Source organism: Saimiri boliviensis, chromosome 13 (assembly GCF_048565385.1).
Source record: "Saimiri boliviensis isolate mSaiBol1 chromosome 13, mSaiBol1.pri, whole genome shotgun sequence".
Classification (NCBI taxonomy): domain Eukaryota; kingdom Metazoa; phylum Chordata; class Mammalia; order Primates; family Cebidae; genus Saimiri; species Saimiri boliviensis.
Genome location: NC_133461.1, coordinates 69,247,140 through 69,270,940, shown reverse-complemented (window position 1 = coordinate 69,270,940; position 23,801 = coordinate 69,247,140). Strand labels below are relative to the sequence as shown.

The 23,801-nt window shown below is 40.5% G+C and overlaps 1 protein-coding gene across 4 annotated transcripts in view; it reads left to right on the top strand.

Moving 5' to 3' along the window:
• The window catches only part of SPIRE1 (spire type actin nucleation factor 1), a 218,219-nt gene that overhangs the window by 94,337 nt on the left and 100,081 nt on the right, over positions 1-23,801 (top strand). For all 4 annotated transcript variants that reach the window (XM_039463524.2, XM_039463522.2, XM_039463523.2 and 1 more), the window contains one exon: positions 13,771-14,004. In XM_039463524.2, coding sequence (XP_039319458.1) covers positions 13,771-14,004 — 234 coding nt within the window. The remainder of the gene's footprint in view (positions 1-13,770; positions 14,005-23,801) is intronic.

Genomic DNA, 23,801 nt, shown 5'->3' with positions numbered 1-23,801 from the left:
ATTTTTAAATGTACAATTAAATTATTTTGAACTATAGTCACCCTGTTGTGCTAGCAAATATTAGGTCTTATTTGTTCTAACTTTTTTTTTTACCCCATTAACCATCTCTGCTCTCCCCACCCACCACCCTCCTACCTTTCCCAGCCTTTGATAACCATCCTTCCTTCTACTCTCTCTTTTTTTTTTCTTTTGAGATGGAGTCTTGCTCTATCACCCAGGCTGGAGTGCAGTGGTGCCATCTTGGCTCACTGCAACCTCCGCCTCCTGGATTCCAGCAATTCTCCCACCTCAGCCTCCTGAATAGCTGGGATTACAGGCACATGTTACCACACCCGACTAATTTTTTTGTATTTTTAGTAGAGATGGGGTTTCACCATGTTGGCTAGGCTGGTCTTGAACTCCTGACCTCAAGTGATCTGCCTGCCTCAGCCTCCCAAAGTATGGGATTACAGGCGTGAGCCACTATGCCCAGCCTTTCCTTCTGCTGTCTATCTCCACAAGTTCAGTTGTTTTAATTTTTAGCTCCCACTAATAAGTAAGAACATGTGAAGTTTGTCTTTCTGTGCCTGGCTTATTTTACTTAATGTAATGACATCTAGTTCTATTTATGTTGTTGCAAATGACAGGATCCCATTCTTTTTTATGGCCAAATAGTACTCTGTCAGATGTATGCACCACATTTTCTTTCTTCATTTATCTATTGATGGACACTTAGGTTGTTTCCAAATCTTAGCTATTGTAAATAATGCTGTGGGAGTATTAAACATGGGAGTAAAGATATCTTTGATACACTGATTTCCTTTCTTTTGGGTATATATCTAGGAGGGGAATTGCGGGCTTGTATCGGTAACTCTATTCATAGTTTTTTGAGGAACCTCCAAACTGTTCCCCTAGTGGTTGTACTAATTTACATTCCAACCAGCGGTCTATAAGGGTTCCCTTTTCTCCACATCCTCACCAGCATTTGTTACTGCCTCTCTTTTAGATAGAAGCCATTGTAGTTGGAATAAGGTGACACATCATTGTAGTTCTGACTTGCATTACTCTCACAGTCAATGATGTTAGGCAGCTTTTCATGTACCTGTTTGCCATTTCTATTTCTTATTTTGAGAAATGTCTATTAGGATCTTTGACCATTTTTAATCAGATTATTAGGTTTTTTTCCTATAGAGTTGTTCCTTATATATTGTGGCTATTAACCACTTGTCAGATGGATAGTTTGCAAATATTTTCTCCCATTCTGTGGTTTGTTTCTTGATTTTGTTTCCATCACTGGCAGAAGCTTTTTAACTTGATATGATCCCATTTGTCCTTTTTTGCTTTGGTTGCCTGTGCTTGTGGGATATTACTCAAGAAATCTTTGCATTGTCTAACATCCTGGAGAGTTTCCCCAATGTTTTCTTATGGTGGTTTCATAGTTTGAGATCTCAGATTTAAGTCTTTAATCCAATTTGATTTTATTTTTGTACACAGTGATAGATAGGGGTCTAGTTTTATTCCTCTGCATATGGATATCCAGCTTTCCCAGCATCATTTATTGAAGAGACTATCTTCTCCCCAGTGTATATTCTTGGCAATTTTGTCAAAAATGAGTTCATTGTAGATGTACGGATCTATTTCTGAGTGCTCTATTCTGTTCCATTGGTATATCTGTTTTTATGCCAGTACCATGATGTTTTGGTTACCGTAGTTTTGTAGTGTAATATAGTTGTAGTATTTGTATGTTTGTGGTATTATATATATATAAATATATATTTGTATATTGTGGTATTTGTATATTTGTAGTATAATTTAAATTCATGATTTATCCAGTTTTGTTTTTTTGCTTACAATACCTTTGGCTATTCTGGATCTTTTGTGGTTCCATATAAATTTTGGGATTTTTTTTTTTTTTCTATTTCTGTGAAGAATGTCATTGGTATTTTGATAGGGATTTCATTGAATCTGTACGATAGCTTTGGGTAATATGGACGTTTTAACAATGTTGATTCTTCCCATCCATGAACATGGACTGTCTTTCTATTTTTGTGTGTCCTCTTCAGTTTCTTGCATCAATGTTTTTTTTTTTTTTTTTTTTTTTTTTAAATAAGAGGAAGAAAGAGAAAGAGGGAGAGGGAGAGAGAATGAGGGTATTGCTTTATTGCCTGGGCTAGAATGCAGTCTAAATATGGGTATGCCTATAATTGTCCTTAATAATGGAGACATGAAAGAAGATGAGGGAAGAGAATAACAAACAAGGAGCCAACCAACATTTCGTTTAAACTTCTAAGTTGATATGATGTGGTACTGATAAGAGTGTATATTTTGTGTATTTAAAGTGGAGAGTTCTATAAATGTTAATTACGTTTACTTGTTCCATATCTGAGTTCAAGTCCTGGATATCGTTGTTAATTTTCTGTCTCATTGATCTGTCTAATGTTAATGTTGAAGTCTCCCACTATTATTGTGTGGGAGTCTAAGTCTCTTTATTAGTCTTGTATGTCTGGGTATTCCTGTATTGGGTGCATATATATTTAGGATCTTTAGCTCTTCTTGTTGTTGCATTGATCCTTTTATCATTATATAATGTCCTTCTTTGCTTCTTTTGATCTTTGTTGCTTTAAATACTATTTTATCAGAAACAAAAATTGTAACTTCTGCTTTTTATTTATTTATTTTTGCTCTCTGTTTGGTTGGTAAATCTTTCTCCATCCCTTGTTTTGAGTCTTTGTGTATCCTTGCATGTGAGATGGGTCTGGATGCAGCATACTGATGGGTTTTAGTTTTTTATACAAATTTCCTGCCTGTCTTCGGATTGGGGGATTTAGTCAATTTAAATTTAGAATTAATAATGATATATGAGAGTTTAATACTGCCATTTAATATTAGCTGGCTGTTTTGCCCATTAGTTGATGTAAATTCTTCGTTATATTGATGCTCTTTACTTTTCGGTATTTTTTAGAAAGGCTGATACTGTTTGTTCCTTTCTATGTGTAGTGGTTCTTTCAGAAGCTCTTGTAAAGCAGGCCTGGTGGTGATGAAATCTCTGAGTGCTTGCTTGTTCACAAAAAACTTTATTTTTCCTTCACTTATGAAGCTTAGTTTGGCTGGATGTGAAATTCTTGGTTGAAATTTCTTTTCTTTAAGGATGTTGAATATTGGTCCCCACTCTCTTCTGGCTTGTAGGGTTTCTGCTGAGAGATCAACTGCAAGTCTGATAGGCTTCCCTTTGTGGGTAATCTGACCTTTCTCTCTGGCTGCCCTTAGTATTTTCTCCTTCATTTCAACCCTGGTGAATCTGACGATTATGTGCCTTGGAGTTGCTCTTCTTGAGGAATATCTTTGTGGTGTTCTCTGTATTACCTGGAGTTGAATATTATCCTGCCTTACTAGGTTGGGAAAATTTTCCTGAATAATATCCTGAAGTGTATTTTCCAGCTTGGATTCGTTCTCTTCGTCACATTCAGGTACACCTATCAAGCGTAGATTAGGTCTTTTCACATAGTCCCATATTTCTTGGAGACTTTGCTCGTTCCTTTTTATCCTTTTTTCTCTAATCTTGTCTTCTTGTTTTATTTCATTGAGTTGGTCTTCGACCTCTGATATCCTTTCTTCTGCTTCATCAATTTGGCTGTTAAAACTCGTGCATACTTCACGTAGTTCTTGTATCGTGTTTTTCAGCTCCATCAATTCACTTATATTCCTCTCTAAATTGTGTATTCTTGTTAACATTTCGTCAAACCTTTTTTCAAAGTCCTTAGTTTCTTTGGATTGGGTTAGAACAAGTTCTTTTTAATTCACAGAAGTTTCTTATTATCCACATTTTGAAGCCTGCTTCTGTAATTGGAACACACTTGTTCTCCATCAAGCCTTGTTTCGTTGCTGATGAGGAACTGTGATCCCCTGCTGAGGGAGAGGCATTCTGATCTTGGGTATTCTCAGCCTTTTTTTGGCTGTTTTCTTCCTTTCGTTGTAGATTTATCCATCTGCGGTCTTTGTATTTACCGTCTTTGTAATTGGGTTTCTGAGTGGACGTCCAACTTATTGATTCTCAGCGCCGAAATCTGAGCAACCCACTGCACCGACTAAATCAGCGGCGTTAAGATTGATGGTGCTTTTCTGACTCTGCACCAAGAACCGACGCTCCACCGGCAAAACCGCCTCACTGGTCACAAGAGTCGCGCTGGCGACCCATGGGGTTCCTCCGCTGGGAATCTCCTGGTGCGTGAGCAACAAGAATTCATGTGAAGGTGTGGCGTCCTCTTGTTTTTGCGCTTTCACTGGGAGCTACAATCCCGAGCTGCTAGTGATCAGCCATCTTGGATCTCTCCCCGAGCATCAATGTTTTATAGTTTTCATTATAGAGACCTTTCATTTCTTTCGTTAATTCCTAGGTGTTTTATTTGTAGCTATTGAAAGTGGGATTACTTTCTTGATTTTTTTTGAGACGGAATTTCACTCTTGTTACCCAGGCTAGAGTGCAATGGCGCAGTCTCGGCTTGCCGCAACCTCCGCCTCCTGGGTTCAAGCAGTTCTCCTGCCTCAGCCTCCCAAGTAGCTGGGACTACAGGCATGTGCCACCATGCCCAGCTAATTTTTTTATTTTTAGTAGAGATGGGGTTTCACCATGTTGACCAGAATGGTCTTGATCTCTTGACCTCGTTATCCACCCGCCTCAGCATTCCAAAGTGCTGGGATTACAGGCGTGAGCCACTGCACCTGGCCTACTTTCTTGATTTTTTTTAGCTTGTTTGCTGTTGGCATATAGAAATGTGACTGATGTTGTATGTTGATTTTTGTGTCCTGCAACTTTACTGAATAGTTTATCAGTTCTGATAGTTTTTTTGGGGAGGGATTCAGGTTTAGGTTTTTCCAAATATAAGATTATATCATCTGCAAGCAAGTATAATTTGACTTTTTCTTTTCCAATTTCAGTGCCCTTTATTTCTTTCTCTTGTCTGATTGCTCTAGCTAGGACTTCCAGTACTGTATTGAATAACAGTGGTGAAAGTGGTGAAAGTGGGCATCCTTGTTGTGTTCCTGATCTTAGAGTAAAGGCCTTCAGTTTTTCTCTACTCAATGTGAAAATAGCCATGAGTTACTTACATATGGCTTTTATGGTGTTGAGATATATATCTTATATACCCAGTTTTTTGTTTGTTTTGAGATGGAGTCTCCCTCTGTCACCAGGCTGGAGTGCAGTGGTGTGATCTTGGCCCACTGCGACCTCCACCTCCCAGGTTCAAGTGATTCTCCTGCCGCAGCTTCCCAAGTAGCTGGGGCTATAGGCACATTGCCACCATTCCCAGCTAATTTTTGTATTTTTAGTAGAGACGGGGTTTCACCATGTTGGCCAGCATGGTCTCGATCTCTTGACCTTGTGATCTACCTGCCTTGGCCTCCCAAAGTGCAGGAATTATAGGCATGAGCCATCTCACCCAGCCATATACCCAGTTTTTAGAGGGTTTTTTTTTTATCATGAAAGAATGCTGAATTTTATCAAATGCTTTTTCAGTATCAGTTGGAACAATCATATGGTTTTTGTCCTTCATTCTGTTGATACGATGTATCACATTGATTGATTTGCATATGTTGAACCATCTTTGCATCCCTGAGAAAAATCCCACTTGGTTAGGATGAATGATCTTGTAAATGTGTTGTTGAATTCAGTTTGCTAGCATTATGTTGAGGATTTTTGCATCAACATTCATTAGTGATCATGGCCTGTATATTTCTTTTTCTTTTTTAATACTTAGGTATTTAGTATCCAAGATTTCTTTTTTTCTTTTCTTTTCTTTTGAGACAGAGTCTCGTTCTGTTGCCCAGGCTGGAATGGAGTGCAGTGTCAGGATCTTGGCTCACTGAAACCTCTGCCTACCAGGTTCAAGCAATTCTCCTGCCACAGCCTCCTGAGTAGCTGGGACTACAGGTGCATGCCATCATGCCTGGCTAATTTTTTGTATTTTTAGTAGAGAAGGGTTTCACCATGTTAGCCTGAATGGTCTCAATCTCCTGATCTTGTGATCTATCCACCTTGGCCTCCCAAAGTGCTGGGATTATAGGTGTGAGCCACCACGCCCGGCCAGTATTCAAGATTTCTTTTTTCGAGAAATCTTTGTCTGGTTTTGGTTCTGTTGTCAAGGTGCCAGGGATTCAGTTTGGATACTGCTGCTTGTTGGACAGAAAATCAGTCAATGAGACAACAGTTATTGCCAGGGGAGAAGGCTTTAATTGGTGCTGCAGTCGAGGAGATAGGAAATCAATCTCAAATCCATCTTCCTGGCCAACTAAAATTAGGGGTTTGTATATAGGGAAGAAATGGAACCATGTGGGAAAACAAGAGTTAGGGAGGAGTAAGGAAAAGAAGTTGGTCAACAGGAAGCAGGTGTCTGTTAGGCAATCATGATGGGTGCAGTGATCTGGTAAGTTTCAGCTCTGATATTCTCTAGGAAGTCTGATGGGTGGTTTACTGAGAAAGGAACTCAGATAAGACAAATGAAACTTTCCCACGTGTTAAGACTGGGGGAATCAATTTCTGTGTTTATTTAAAGAAACTAGAACCATCAGCTCTGTGCAATGAGTGGGTTGATTTTAATGAATGCTCTTTTTAATGTGTTGTTGAATTTGATTTGCAAGTATTTTATTGAGGATTTTTGCATTAATATTTATCAGTGATATTGGCCTGTAGATTTCTTTTTTTGATGTGTCTTTGGTTTTGACGTCAGGGGAATATTGGCCTTCAAAAATGAGTTTGGAAGAAGTATTCTCTCCTCTATTTTTCAGAATAGTTTGAGGAGGATTGATATTAGTTCTTTTTTAAATGTTAGGTAGAATCAGCTTTGAAGCTATTGGGTCCTAGGATTTTCTTTGCTGGGAGGCTTTTTACTAAGACTTCTAGTTTTATTCCATCCTGGTCAGATAAAATGCTTGATATTTTTTCAGTTTTTTTTTTTTTTTTAATGTTTTAAGACTTGTTTTGTGACAAAACATATGGCCTATCCATGAGAATGATTCATGTACTAAGGAAAAGAATGTGTATTCTGTAGCCATTGGATGAAATGTGCTATAAGTATCTACTAGGTTCATTTGGTCTACAGTGCAGATTAAGTCCAATGTTTCTTTGTTGATTCTTTCTTTTATTCTTATTCTCTGTTATTCTCTCTTATTCTTTTATTCTCTGTTGCCTGAGCTGGAATGCAGTGGCACAATCTTGGCTCACTGCAATCTTCACCTCCCGGATTCAAGCGATTCTCCTGCCTCAGCCTCCTGAGTAGCTGGGATTACAGTCACCTGCCGCCACACTCAGCTAATTTTTGTATTTTTAGTAGAGATGGGGTTTTGCCATGTTGGCCAAGCTGGTCTCAAACTCCTGACCTCAAGCTATCTGCCCACCTTGGCCTCCCAAAGTTGCTGGGATTACAGATGTGAGCCATGGCACCCAGCCTCTCTGTTGATTTTCTGTCTGGAAGATCTGTTCTCCCAAACAGACAAGAGGTCTCTTTCTTTCCTGTCTCTGTCTCTGTCTCTGTCTCTGTCTCTGTCTCTATCTCTGATTCTCTCTCTCTCTCTCTCTCTCTCTCTCTCTCTCTCTCTCTGCTGAGCCACCTGGAGCTAGGTGGGGGTGGTGACACAAGCACCCCTGTAGCCGCCACCACTGAGGCTGCACTGGGTCAGACTTGAAGCCAGCACTGCATTGAGTCTTGCCCAAGGCTCTTATCACTACCTGGCTACTGCCTATGTTTGCCCAAGGCCCTATGGCTCTACAATCAGCAGGCGGCAAAGCCAGCCAGGCCTTTGTCCTTCCCTTCAGGGCAGCAAGTTCCCTCAGACATCAGGTAGGTCCAGAGATGCTGTCTGGTCACTAGGAATTGGAGTCAGAAACCTTAGAAATCTACCTACTGTTCTGCCTGGTGTTCTGTTTTACTGTGGCTGAGCTAGCACTCAAACCATGGGACACAGTCCTTCCCACTCAGGCAGAGGAGCCTCCTCCCATGGCCACGACCACACGCCCACGGGCAGTACTGCCAGGCTACTACTAATGTTCACTGAGGGCCCAAGAGCTTTTCAGTCAGTTTTTAGTGAATGCTGCCAGGCCCTCAGAACCACGATTCAGGGCAGTGGGCTCCCCTCTCGCCCACGGCAGGTCCAGAAATGCCGTTCTAGAGCCAAGTCCTTTTATTGGGAACCCTGAGAGCCTACTTGGTGCTCAACCCCACTGTGGCCAAGCTGGTGCCTAAGTTGCAAGACAAAGCGCCTTTTACTTTTCTCTCTCTTTTACTCAAGCACAAGGGGTCTTTCACCTCAGCCGTCACAGCTGGGAATAGGCTGGGTCTCACCTGAAGGCAACTCATCCTGTAGTCTCACCCAAGGCCCGTGGTGTACTACCTGGTTATTGCTACTGATTATTCAGGGCCCAAGGACTCATTAGTTTATAGGTGATGACTGTCCAGTACTCTGTCCTTCTGTTCAAAGCAGCAGGTTCCTTTCTGCCCCAGGGTGCACCTAGAAATGTTATTCATTAGCTAGGGCCTGGAATGGGGTTCTCATGACTCTGCCTGGTGTTCTGTCTTACTGTGGCTAAAGCTGACATCCAATATAAAAGACATAGTCCTCTTTACTCTTCCCTCTCCTCTCTTCAAGTGGAAAAAAGGGGGGACTCTTATGGAGCTGCGAACTGTGCTGCCTGGCATTGGGAGAGGGGTGCTGCAAGCACTCTTTTAACCATCCTGCTGGTGTCTCAGGAGGTCACGTGCCCCACAAATCCACTGCCTCTGAGCCCAGCTCAGCACCTAGACTTGCCTTGGAGTTGCAGTCCTTGTAGCCTAGAGTGCCTTTCAAGCTTATTTAGAGCCCCAGTATACTTCAGCTCGCAGTGGCAAGGCTTGCCAGAACTCAAGTTCCCACTACTGGGATAGGTGATGAGGAGATTCCCCTCTGGCTAGGGCTGGTCTAAATGTTCCCTTTGTGAGTGGGCATCGGCCTCAGCCCGATTTACTTTCCTTTGTGATAGGAAAGCACTGAATTTAGTGTAGAGTCTCACAATTGCTGTTCTTTTCTACTCCCAAACCACCCAGATTTTCTCTCTGCAGCAAGTTCCCCCAGGCACCTGGTTCTTATGAAGGTGCCTTTCTTGTGATAGTTAAGTTTGGTGTTACTGGCCGCGTTCGGTGGCTCACGCCTGTAATCCCAGCGCTTTGGGAGGCAGAGACAGGTGCATCACCTGAGGTCAAGAGCTCGGGACCATCCTGGCCAACATGGTGAAACCCCATTTCTACCAAAAATACAAAAATTAGCTGGGTGTGGTGGCACGTGTCTGTAATCTTAGATACTCAGGAGGCTGAGGCAGGAGAATCACTTGAACCCAGGCGGGTGGAGGTTGCAGTGAGCAGAGATTGTGCCACTTCACTCCAGCCTGAGCGAAAGAGCAAAGTTCTGTCTCCAAAAAAAAAAAAAAAAAAAATTTTTTTTGGAAATGAGTGTTCCTACAGGGCTGATGGTCATTAAAGCCATCATCTGTTTAGCCTTCTTGCTCCACCCCTCTCCCAACCCAGATTTTTAAGAATAAAATTCCATAACTTTTTTGAAAACATTTCTGCTAAATATTTTATATCTACAAAAAGGAACTCAGAAGTAGATATATTACTGTTATAAAGCAACTTATCGATTTAATTGTGAGATACTTATTTAGCATCTGCTATGAGCCAAGCTCTGTATAACATACAGCGTTTTGTTCACGATGGTGAACAAAATATACAAGATCCAAGGTCTCATGGAACTTACATTTTAGTGGAGAAAGTAGACAATAAGCAAACATTATGGTTTGAGGTGCGTATTACTTATTCACATGGAAGTATTAAGTAAAAATGATACATTACTTGCATCCCAGAGACAAACTGTAGACTAGTAATATAAATTAATAGCAGAATACATATTGTGTTTACAGCATTGGCTATGTTTAAGAGTACTTTGCAAGAGATTGTGGAAGAAAGTAGAGTGCATGAGCTCTGAAGAACTCCATCAATTAAACAGTTGCAGGAGAAAAGATCTATAGACAGATTGAGAAGTAGTTGCTGAGAGAAAATCTAAAATCCAGAGTATTTAGAACCAAAGAAATGAGTAAGTTGTGTTGGATGCTATTGAGCAGTCATTTAGGATGAAGATGGATTAAACTTGATATATAGAGATTGTTTGTGGCTTTAGTATTTGTGTTTCAGTGGTTTCAGAAGGAAAGACGTTAGATGGAAATGGATTAAACAGTGAATGGAAGGAGTGAAAGAAGAGATGGGCTCATTACAGACAGTGGCTCTTGTCTGTAATCCTAGTACTTTGAGAGACCAAGGCAGGAGGATTGCTTGAGCCCAGGGGTTCAAAACCAGCCTGAGCAACATAGCAAGACCCCATCTCTGCAAAAAATTTAAAAATTAGCCAGGTGTGTTGGCATACACCTGTAGTCCCAGCTACTCAGGAGGCAGAGGCTGCAATGAGCCATGATCACACAATTGCACTCCAGCCTGGGTGACAGAGTGAGACACTGTCTCTCCAGAAAAAAAAGAACTAACAACTCTTGAGAAAAACAAGTACTACATAAACTGTTGCCTTACCTTCATGACTCTATACAACCAAATAGCTGAGATTTTTCTCTTTGCATCTTCTTCATGTTCCAGGCCTTCTGTAGTCTCATATCCCTCATCGTTGCTACCATCAGCATTGCTACCTCCCTTTTGGGAGGTTTGCTTGTAAAGGAAGCATAGAAATGGGATTACACTGGAGGATATGAAGGGTCAGGAGGGTGGGGACCTTTAACAGGAATAGAAGACCTCCACTGCGAATGGAAGGAAGGGGAAATAAGTATAGATTACTATCAGTTTGTACATTTGACAGTGGAAAAATGATTGTTTTATTTGGAGCTGAGCCCTAGAGAGGCAGAAAATAGTGCTGGATTAAAGAGAAAGATGATATAAAATGACTTTTTGAAGAATGGGTCAGCTCCTGTAGGCAGAGTAATTGAACAGAGAAAAGAGCAAAGCTTGCTGAGTGGTTCTTGGGTCCTTGCTATGGTTGGAAGCCATCATTGGTTTTGGTATTTGCAATGGTTTTGTGATTTTTCTCCCCCTTCTTCAGAAAGAAGGATAGGGTTATTTAGATGGTTAGAGTCATTCAGTCATGTAAAACTCAGTTAATTGTGATTTATCACTGGGAATAATTGCAACAAGACCTCAGCTTTAAAAAGAATGTGCTGAATGTAATCTAATGTTTTGATTTCTGAGGCTTTCATTATATTAGTAGGATGCTCTGATTGTTAAAGACTGTTTTAGGTTCAGGTTAACAAGTTTTTTTTAATGCACACCACACCGTTAGGCTGTGCCATCTTTGAAAGTTAAAATCCTTGCCTGAAGCAGCACCTGCCTGTGGTGAGAATGGTACATGCTATGAGAGCAGTGTGTATGCTGTGCAAGGGAAGCACTGAAATGGTACCATCTCCAGAACAGGCTGGTTGTCCTGGGACACTGCCAGGAGGGATGACTAAAGTAGTCAATTGCCTTGGAACTTAGACGATCCGTTGTTTAAATTCATTTTTATAATATAAAATAGTGCATGGTGGCTCATTCCTGTACCGTAGCACTTTGGGAGGCCAAGGCAGGCTGATTGCTTAAGTCCAGGAGTTCGAGACCAACTTGGGCACCATGTTGAAACTCTGTCTCTTAAAACAATACAAAAAAATTAGGCAGGCCTGGTGGTGTACCTGTTTTCTCAGCTACTAGTGAGGCTGAAGTGGGAGGATCACCTCAGCCCAAGGAGGTCGAAGCTGTAGTGAGCCATAATCGCACCACTGCACTCTAGCCTGAGTGACAGAGTGAGACTTTGTCCCAAAAGAGGAAGGAAAAAAGAAAAGAATGGTTACAGTACCAGATCAGACCATAAAAATCAGTGCAAATATTACATATTTTAGTAAGAAATATTTTAAAACAGTATTGTTTAAAAACTAAGAAGATAAGAATTTTTAAGCATGAGATTCATTTTGAATGCTAGTGTTGGGAAAATATTTTATTTGGTAAAGTAAATTTCAGATTTTTTAGAGAATTTTTGAGGGAGTGAGTGAGTGCTTTTTAAGGGCTACAGTGTATGACGGCGACTCTCTTGTGTTTAACTCAAGTTAGAAACTTCTGACTTTGTAATTTTGATGCTGTAGAAATCACATTTTTAAAAAACGCAGTATTTCCAGCTATAAATGAACTAATGAAAATGAAAGATTTTATGTATTTACTTTGGGAGTAGTAACTCACAGACATTGGAAAAAGAGTGGGCTGAAAGAAGGGGAGGACAGTGAGAACGTTATTGAGTCCCTGTTATAAGTCAGATATTGTACCAAGTACTTCCATGCATAGAGTCATTGTCATATACTGTAGCCCTTAAAGGCACTTGCTCAAAAATTCTCTACAAAATCTGAAATAGACTTTACCAAATGAAATAATATTTTCTCAACACTAGCATTCAAAATGAAAATCATGCTTAAAAATTCTTAACTTATAAGTTTTTAAACAATACTGTTTTAAAGTATTTCTTATTGAAAATATGTAATATTTATACATATTTATAGTCTTAACAGAATCTTATTAAATGTAGGTATCATTGACATCCCCATTTAATGGATGAGAAAAGTCATCACTAAAATGATTTGCCCTAAGGCAGGTGGCTAGTGGTAAAAGTCAGGATTTAATTCTAAATCTTCATTGCCTGTGTTCTTTTTTCTTTTTTTTTTTTTTTGGAGACAGAGTGTTACTCGATCACCCAGGCTGAAGTGCAGTTGCTTGATGTCAGCTCACTGCAACCTCTGCCTCCTGGGTTTAAGCGATTCTCCTATCTCAGCTTCCCAAGAAACTGGGATTACAGGCACATGCCACCACATCCAGCTAATTTTTATATTTTTAGTAGAGACAGGGTTTCACCATGTTGGCCAGGCTGATCTTGAACTCCTGACCTCAAGTGATCCACCCACCTTGGCCTCCCAAAGTGCTGGGATTATAGGCGTGAGCCACTGCACTGGCTGCCTGTGTTCTTTAGAGAGAGAGACAGGAAAAACAATAAAATTAAAAGGGTTTATATGTGATTTTTTTTTTTAAGCAGGAAGGCAGTATTGAGAAATAAAGTGGGATTCCCTGTATTGGTCCAAGTCTGGAGCAGTTATCAAGGTTGTATGCAACAGTGATGTATTGACTGTTCATAAATGAGATTCATTTGCCGGTGGTAATACTGATGGAGGTGGGTGGTAGGGACGCTTGTCTGTGGGCTTCCTTGAAAATTCATGGTTTGCAAAAGATCTCTCATTTTTTTGCATCATATGAGAGAGGTGTATTTTCAGTGATTGAATAGAACTCAGAGAAGTGTGTATACATGGATATGAATAGATTTTTGTCATTGTTGTTTAGGCTTAAGTTAATTGCTACCCATAACTGAATTTTCAGTCTTTCATACTTAGGATATTTGTGAATCTCTAATTAAATAAACATTGGCATAAGAGTTCTGAAAGGATACATTCTTTGATAACTATATCTGTTCTCAGAAATATCTTCTGGAAATGTAGAAAGTAAACTCACTTCATATTTTATATATGAATGGCAAATACAGATTTTAACAAAAAGTATAAATCTAAGATAATATAACAAAGGTTTGTGTATGTGTTGGATGTTGGTTTGACGGGAAAAAAAATAATACTAAACATTTTATGCCTTGCAATTCATCCTAGAAGGCTCCTCAGTCATCTCCATTAACTACTTTCTTCAATGTTCCTAGGTCATTGAGTCTTTGGGAATTATTATTTATAAAGCACTGGACTATGGTTTGAAGGAGAATGAAGAAAGGGAATTAAGCCCTCCCCTAGAGCAGCTCATCGATCACATGGCCAACACGGTAGAAGCTGACGGGAGCAATGATGAGGGCTATGAGGCTGCAGAAGAAGGCCTGGAAGATGAAGAAGATGAAAAGAGAAAAGTCTCAGCTATTCGGTCATATAGAGATGTCATGAAGGTAAGGCAGCAGTTTGTGTAGTACTTGCTTTTCTCAGGAGTTATTATTTCTTCTCTTTTTTCCCCTGGATAGGCAGTCTCACTCTGTTGCCCAGGCTAGAGTGTAGTGGTATGATCATGGCTCACTGCAGCCTCTGCCTCCTGAGTAGCTGGGACTACAGGTATGTGCCACCACACCTGACTAATTTTCAAATTTTTTGCAGAGATGGGAGTCTTGCTGTGTTGCTCAGGCTGCTTTTGAACCCTTGGGCTCAAGCAATCCTTCTGCCTTCACCTCCCAAAGTGCTGGGATCATGGAAATGAGCCACTGTGCCCAGCTTGTTATTTTTTAAAAATTGAATGGTTGACATATAGCTGCATTTATTTAAAAATAAGAAAGAGAAAGAGAGAAAACAAAAAAGAAAGGAAGGTAGGTAGGTAGGTGATTCAGCATTTAGTAATAGTACTTTTAGATATTACGTGCCCCTTATCATTACATATTATGTATCGGCTTGACTGGGCATTATGTCTTCAGTTGACCTCTGTATTTCCTTTGTCTAGAGCAGGCGTCCCCAGACTATGGCCTGTGGGCCACATGCGGCCCCCTGAGGCCATTTATCCAGCCCCCTGCTACACTTCAGGAAGGGGCACCTCTTTCATTGGTTGTCAGTGAGAGGAGCACAGTATGTGGTGGCCCTCCAACGGTCTGAGGGACAGTGAACTGGCCCCCTGTGTAAAAAGTTTGGTGACTCCTGGTCTAGATTAAATAACAACTGTTATCCACTTACTTACATGAAGATTTTGCATCTCAAGTATCACAGCTGATTGTTTTACTTTGTTTTCTTGACCTACGTAGTGGTATTTACATGCAATGAAGCAAGTTTGGTGGGTTATACAGAATTTTTCTCTTTATTTAAATTTTGCTAGGCTGGGCGCGGTGGCTCACGCCTGTAATCCCAGCACTTTAGGAGGCCGAGGTGGGTGGATCATGAGGTCAAGAGATTGAGACCATCCTGGCCAAGATGGTGAAACCCCGTCTCTACTAAAAATACAAAAATTATCTGGGTGTGATGGTGGGCACCTGTAATCCCAGCTACTCAGGAGCCTGAGGCAGGACAATCACTTGAACCCTGGAGGTGGAAGTTGCAGTGAGCTGAGATGGTGCCACTGCACTGTAACCTGGGCAACAGAGTGAGACTTCGTCTCAAAAAAAAAGAATTTTTTTTTGCTGTGTACTTGAAGGCCATAATGTCTACTATGCTAAATGTACAGAGATTAGCTTAAAACAGATTTGTCAAAATAGCCATAAAAGAAAGTTACTTATATATGATGTTTACTAGGTTTTATAAGCAGTGTCAATGATGTATCTCTTATTTTCCAACTTTTCGTGAAGTGTTTCAGAGACAGGAATATAGAAGCACTGTCACAATGGTAGTTTTCAGATGTGCTGAGGGCCCCTGCTCCTTAAGCTCCTTAGATGGTACATCTTTCAAGGACTCTGGAAAGAACTATAGAAGTTACGATTCTTACGAAATTTAGATATATTCTTTAGCTTTTTAAAGATGTGTAGTACTTCTCATTTTAAATCAGCCTATACACTAAAATACACATACATATATGTATATATATTTACACAAACAAATAGAAATTTGATGTGTTTTCTTCATTTTATGTTTTCTAGATGTTAAGTTTGATTTTTTAAAAACATATAAACGCACTTAAAGGCCAGTTAAACTTTCTGCAGACCACAAATGCCCTGCTTATTCTGTGGAAGACCACGATAAATCGTGATTGAAAAAATGAAGAGTAAAAAGTTTACATTAAGAAGCAAAACCACTCATACCTGTGAAAGTGAGCTAACAGTATTTTGGTTGTGTGTGCATTGGGGAAGTATGCATAAGGAGTGGTGAAAGAGGAAGAGAACACGTGTTCTATCTAACCAACGAGATCCATAAAATCAACCCTAGCACCAGGAGTGTTAACAGATGTCATAGATTGCTATCTTAAACTACAAGTCTGGAAGATGAGGGCCAGAGAGTAATTGGAATTTAAGAATTGTATTCAATGACATTAAATATTTTATTTTAAAAGTCTTGGACATTTAGAAGTTTGAATGGATACCTTTTATTTTATTTTTGAGCTACTGTGGTTCCCTAACTTATTGCTATCATTATATGAAAAATGAATAGTTAAAAGGGTGCTTAAGAAGACAGGTTTTTGGCTGGGCATGGTAGCTCACACCTGTAATCCCACCACTTTGGGAGGCCCAGGTGGGAGGATCACTTGAGCTCAGGAGTTCGAGATCAGCCTGGGCAACAGAGTGAGACCTCTTTCCTATTTAAAAGAAAAAAAAGCCTGAGCGCAGTGATTCATACCTGTAATCCCTGCATTTTGGAAGCCCAAGGCAGATGGATTACTTGAGGCCAGGAGTTCAAGACCAGCTGGCCAACATGGTAAAAACCTACCTCTACCAAAAAATATACAAAAATTAGCTGGATGTGGTGGTGCACACCTGTAGTCCCAGCTAGTCGGAGGCTGAGGCATGAGAATCTCTTGAACCTGGGAGGTGGAGGTGGAGATCGCAGTGAGCCAAGAGCACACCACTGCACTCCAGCCTGGGTGACAGAGTGAGACTCTGTCGTGGGGGGTGGGGGGGTGGGGGGAAAGAAAAGCAAAGAAAAAAGTTTTAAAGGTTTTATAGTTGAAGGAAAACTGAAGTTTACCAATTTTGTTAGAAATTTTATTGGAGAATATCACAACCTTACCTGTTGTTTATTGGTTTCCATGCTAATCAAAACTGACCTATAAAATTCTCTACATCTGTAACTGTTCTGAATGTTCCCTGTAGCTGAATGAGAAGAAAAATAATTGCTGAAACATTTTACAAATAAACTGAAATGTTAAAATATTAGAAAACCTATGATTTCGCTGGACATGGTAACTCACTCCTGTAATCCCAGCACTTTGGGAGGCTGAGGTGGGTGGATCACAAGGTTAAGAGATTGAGACCATCCTGGCCAACATGGTGAAACCCTGTCTCTACTAAAAATACAAAACTTAGCTGGGCGTGGTGGTGCACGCCTGTAGCCAGCTACTCAGTGGGCTGAGGCAGGAGAATCGCTTGAACCTGGGAGCTGAGATTGTGCCACTGCACTGTAGCCTGGGCAACAGAGTGAGACTCTGTCTCAAAAAAAAAAAAAAAACCCAAAAAACAAACCATGATTCCTCATCATACAGTGCAGATATGAATTTGTGGTTTGGTTAGCAGGTTGAAAACCTCAGTTCATAAATTGACTCTGTTTACGGTGTTGGAAGAGAAGACCAGAATTACTTAAAGAATTGTAACTGCTTTCTCTTTGTTTGAAGTAGAAATGTGAAACTAAGTTTGATTCATAAAAATAATAGGATGTTTAATAACTTGAAACAATTTGTTTTCAATTCTTAGCAAGCAAGACCCTCTTTAATGTGTAACTTTTGTCCTGGATAGTCTTTCATTCCAACTAATTATTAATTTTGTATGTTTTAATATGATACATTGTAGTTGAAAAATGCCTTTATGTCCTGTCCCTTCTATTACTGGAGCCTTAGAATAATACTGTGAGGTAGATTGGGCAGGTATTCCAATACTCATTTTACAAAGTAGGTCAAAGGAAGAGTAATGTTAGAAGACAGAGACAAATGCTGTCTTCAAAGTTCTAATATTAAATCTAGAATTACTTATCCAATATATCTCAGCAATAAAGATAAAATATCAACCAGGCATGGTGGATCACTTGAGCCCAGGAGGTTGAGACTACAGTAGGCATTAATGGCGGAATTGCACTCCAGCCTGGGTGACACAGTGAGACCTTTTTTTGTTTTGTTTTGTTTTAAAAAAGGTAAAATACCTTTTCCGACAAACACAGAAAATTTGTCACCAGCAGACTTTGACTAAAGGTAATACTAACGGGTATAGATCAGGCAGAAGGCATTCCATATGTGGTAGAAAGTAGGAGATGCAGAAGATTTGAAAGGCAAAGAAAAATAAACATGGGCCAGGTGCGGTGGCTCACACCTGTAATTCCAGCACTTTGGGAGGCCGAGACGGGTGGTTCACTTGAGGTCAGGAGTTCACGACCAGCGTGGCCAACATGGTGAAACCCCATCTCTACTGAAAATACAAAAAATTAGCTGGGTGTGGTGGCACATGCCTGAAATCCCAGCTGCTTTGGAGGCTGAGGTAGGAGATCGCTCGAACCTAGGAGGTGGAGGTTGTCAGTGAGCCAAGATTGTACCACTGCACTCCAGTCTGGGGGATAGAGTGAGACTCCATCTCAATTAAAAAAATAAAGAGAAAGAAACACGAAAATAAATCTAAATGAATATTAGCTACAAATAATAATACCTTGCATGATTTAGAATATATTTAGAATTAAAATATGTAACAGTAGCACAAAAGAGTGTGGAAGTAAGGGTTCTAAGATCCTGGTATTGTCTGGGAAGAGGTTAAAGCACTAATTTATTAGGAAAGCCACTAAAAATAAATAAAAGAATGTAAATACCAAGCCAACAGGGAAAGGGAGCAGATGAAGCTAATAAAATTACTGATAATCCAAAAGAAGAGATGGAAATAATTGAAAACGAATATAGAAGAGGTGGGAAGGCAAATAGACGATGGTAATGTAAATGGTCTAAATCTACACTGCTCAATAGAGTAGTTACTAGCCACGTGTGACTATTAATCACTTCAAATGTGGTTAGTCTGAACTGACATGCACTGAAAGTGTGAAATCTATACTGGATTCCAAACACTTAGTACCAAAAAGAATGTAAAATTCCTTGTCGGCCGGGCGCAGTGGCTCAGGCCTGTAATCCCAGCACTTTGGGAGGCCGAGGTGGGTGGATCGTTTGAGGTCAGGAATTTGAGATCTGACCAATGTGACAAAACCTTGTCTCTACTAAAAATACAAAAAAAGTTAGCCAGGTGTGGTAGTGCATGCCTGTAATCCCAGCAACTCAGGAGGCTGAGGCAGGAGAACCACTTGAACCTGGGAGGCAGAGGTTGCAGTGAGCCAAGATTATGCCAGTGCATTCCAGCCTGAGCAACAGAGTGAGACTCTGTCTCAAAAAAAAGCCTTGTTAAGAATTTTTGTATTGGCTATAATTTGAAATATTATATTGTGTTAGGTTAGCTAAAATATAGTATCAACGTTAATATCACTTGTTTCTTCTTACTTTTTTCAATGTGGCTACTAGAAAATTTAAAGTTACATACATGGCTCACATTGTATTTCTGTGGATTGTGCTAGCCTAAAATACTCTAATTTTTAAAAGACACAGATTTTTAGACTGCATTAAAATACAAAGTCCAGCTGTATGTTACTTCCAGAGCAGACACTATAAATAGGAGATACAAAGCTTGAAGTAACAGAATGGAAAAATATAACGTTCTAACAAAAAGAAAAGTATTGCAGATATTATTTTCATATAAAATGGACCTAAAGACAAAATACTAGAGATAAAAAAGGAGGATGCTTAATGATAAAAAGTTCAACTCACTAAGGAGAAATAGCATTCCTAAATTTATGTACACCTAATAACATAGCCTGTAACAGTAGCATCGAACAACATTCAAATAAATAAAAGGGGAAGTAGACAAATTTACAATCATAATGGAAAGTTTAAAATACCTCTCAGTATCAGTACAAATATAAAATATTTGGACAATGAGAATAACAAACCTGACTTTACATTAATAGGACATGGCACTTACCCACTGCAGAGCACACATTCTTTTCAGGTATACAGGAAACAATTAAAAATTTCACCATATTCTAGGCCTTAAAGCAAGTCTTAACAAATTTCAAAGGGTTAAAATTATATAGGAAATGTTTTGTTACCACACTGAAATTAAGCCAGATATGAATAATAAAAATATTTTATTATTTCCACATATACTTGGAAATTAAGCTACTTTTAAATGTCCCAAGAGTCAAAGAAGAATCACAGTGGAAATAAACTGAATAATAATCAATTTGTGACCTATCAAAATTTGTGTGATGCAAACCAGCCTCGGTGCCTCATGCCTATAATCCCAGCACTTTGGGAGGCCAAATCAGATATATCACTTGAGGCTGACAGCAAATGTGTTACACAAAGTGGTGATTTACATCCTGGGCAGGACAGTGCAGTACGGTATGAGATCTCACCACGCAACTCAGAACAGCAACTAATTTAAAGTTTAGGATTTATTTCTGGAATTTTCCATTTAATATTTTCAGACGTAGTTGGCCACAGGTAACTAAAGCCATGGAAAGTGAAACCATGGATAGGAGGAACTACTGTAATTTAAATTCTAATAATTGCTTTGAAGAAAATGCAGAATGTGGTGATTAAAAAGTAATAGAGAGGCTGTGCGTGATGGCTCACACCTGTAATCCCAGCACTTTTGTGAGGCTGAGGTGGACAGATCACCTGAGGTCAGGAGTTCAAGACCAGCCTGGCCAACATGGTGAAACTCCATCTTTACTGAAAATACAAAAAAATTAGCTGGGCATGGTGGTGCAAGGCTGTAATCCCAGCTACTTGGGAGGCTGAGGCAGGAGAATTGCTTGAACCTGGGAGGTGAAGGTTGCAGTGAGGCAAGACTGCACCATTGCACTCCAGCTTGGACAAAAGGAGTGAAACTCCATCTCAAGAAAAAGAAAAAAAAAGGTAACAGAGAAATTGTAGGTTGATAGTGCATCTAGAAAGGACAAACAGGGAAGGCATTCTGAGCAGGTGACATTGAAGTCAACACCTTTAGGGTGAGGAATCAGTAAAAAGATTGGCATGGTTTAAAGAAACAAGTTCAGGATTACCAAAGCAAAGTGGAGGGAAGAGCCACAAATGGGATTTGAGAGGTAGGTGTAGCTAGATGGTGACAGACTTGGGGAACACAGAAGAGTTGGGTTTTAAGTTTAGTGGGAGCCACTGGCCCTCCCATGCCTGGGACACTCTTTCCTTGTCTGTGCATGACTCACTACAATCTTCATTGAGCTCTCTGCTCTGGTACCACCTGCTGACCACTCTTTCCAGATTATTGTCCCTCCCCACGACTGTCTTCATTTTCTACTTCTCACTTGCTTTCTTTAATTTTTCCTTTTTTTTTTTTTTTTGAGATGGAGTTTCACTCTTGTCACCCAGGTTGGAGTGCAATGGTATGATTTCGGCTCACTGCAACCCCCGCCTCCCAGGTTCAAGCCATTCTTCTGCCTCAGCCTCACAAGTAGCTGGGATTACAAGTGCCCACCACCATGCCCAGCTAATTTTTGTATTTTTAGTAGAGACGGGGTTTCATCATGTTGCCCAGGCTGGTCCTGAACTCCTGACCTCGGGAGATCACCCACTTCAGCCTCACAAAGTGCTGGGATTACAGGTGTGAGCCACTGTGCCCAGCTATTTAGCCATTATTCTCGTCCCCGTCTTCTTCTTCTTCCTTCCTCCTTCTTCCTTCTTCCTTCTTTCTTCTTTCTTCTTCCTCTTCCTCTTCTTCTTCCTCTTTCTCTTCTTCCTCCTCTTCCTCTTCTTCCTCCTCTTCTTCCTCTTTTTTCTCTTCTTTCTCTTTTTCCTCTTCCTCCTCCTCTTCTTCCTCTTCCTCTTCCTCCTCCTCTTCCTCTTTTTCTTCCTCTTCCTCTTCTGCTGCTGCTTCTGCTGTTTCTTCTGCTTCTTTCTTTTCCTTCCTTCCTTCCTTCCTTCCTTCCTTCCTTCCTTCCTTCCTTTCATCCATCCATCCTTACATTCTTTGTCTCTCTCTTGCCCAGGCTGGAGTGCAGTGGCACAATCTCAGCTCACTGCAGCCTTCACTTCCTGGGTTCAAGTAATTCTCCTGCCTCAGCCTCCCAAGTGGCTGGAATTACAGGCATGGATTACCACGCCCAGCCAATTTTTGTATTTTTAGTAGAAATGGGGTTTCATCATGTTGGTCAGGCTGGTCTTGAACTCCTGACCTCATGTGATCCACCCACTCAGGTGAGTTCCCAAAGTGCTGGGATTACAGACGTGAGCCACCACTCCGACCTGTTTTTCTTAATAGTAGCTGTTATTCCCTGTGTGTATGTGTGTGTGTGTGTGTGTGTGTGTGTGTGTGTGTGTGTGTGTGTGTGTTTAAGGATCTGATACACACATTACTAGTTTTGAGAGGAAAGGGATGTTACTTGTTCAATTCTGTATTAGTCCTTTTTCACACTGCTGATAAAGGCATACCTGAAACTGGTAAGAAAAACTGGTTTAATGGACTCACAGTTCCACGCAGCTAGGGAGGCCTCCCAGTCATGGCAGAAATCAAGGAGGAGCAAGTCATGTCTTATGTGGATGGCAGCAGGCAAAAAAAGAGCTTGTACTGGGAAACTCCCCCTTATAAAACCATCAGATCTCATGAGACTTATTTACTATCATGAGAACAGCACGGGAAAGACCTGCCGCCATGATTCAATTACCTCCTACAGGTTCCTCCCAGAACATGTGGGAATTCAAGATGAGATTTGGATGGAAACACAGCCAAATCCTATGAAATACTGTGTCCTCTTTCTACTACAGTGCCTAGTACATAGTTGGCACTTGATGAGTATTGTTTGAATGAATTATTGGATGTTTTTAAGCAGGGGATGAATATAATTCAAATTACATTTATAAAAGATTTTGCCTGTCAGGTGGAGAAGAACTGTGTAGATGAGTGAGAGAGGAAGTTAGGAGTACTCTAATGAAAGAAAATGAGGCCAGGCACAGTGGCTCACGCCTGTAATGCCAGCACTTTGGGAGGCTGAGGTGGGTGGATCAGCTGAGGTTGGGAATTCAAGACCAGCCTTACCAGCATGGAGCAACCCTGTCTCTACTAAAAATACAAAATTAGCTGTGTGGTGGCACATGCCTGTAATCCTAGCTACTTGGGAGGTTAAGGCAGGAGAATCTCTTGAACCCAGGGGGCTGAGGTTGCAGTGAGCCAAGACTGCACCATTGCACTCCAGCCTGGGCAACAAAAGCAAAACTCCATCTAAAAAGAAAAAAAATAGTGGCTGGGACCATGATGATGGTGGAGGAGATGGAGAAAAGTAGAGAGCTGTCAGGTGGCATATTTTGAAGGTAGAAACATCAAGACTTACTGATGGATTTGATATGGGTGGCATGGGAATAAAGAATCATCAAGGATGACTCTCAGCTGGGTGTGGTGGCGCACACCTGTAATCCCAGCTACTCAGGACCCTGATGCAGGAGTATTGCCTGAGCCCAAGTGTTCAAGACTAGCTTGGGCAACATAGCAAAACCCCATAGTAAGGGAGGGTGGGGAGGATGACTCTCAGAATTGTTTGAGCCGGCTTTGTGACATCTAAGTGGAAATGCTAAGTACACAGCTGTAAGTTTTTAACATAAAGGAAAGGGCTGGCTTAGAATAAGAGTTGGGGAGTTATCAGCCTACAGGTGGCATTTTAAGCTGTTAGACTAGACAAGGTCAGCTGCAGTAAGCAGAGGATATCCAAAGATCTAAGACTGATTCCTCAAAAACTTTAGCATTTTGGTTTAATTTAGAAGTTTATACATGGAGCAAAGAGGAGAGACAGGTTTATATAAGAGGTTATAGACCAGTCCTCTCTTTTTAGAGATAAATGGAAACCCAGCATTGTTAAATAACGTGTCCAAGGTCATAGAACCTAATTTTGTCCCCCTAACCCTAGTGTCCCTTTTTTTGTAACTATAAAAATGACTTTGTTGCATGCGTACTGTATACCATGCTCTATGCTTTAACGACTTTAAGAACATTATTCCCTTTAATATAAAGGTAATTACATTTATTTTAGGGTAGAA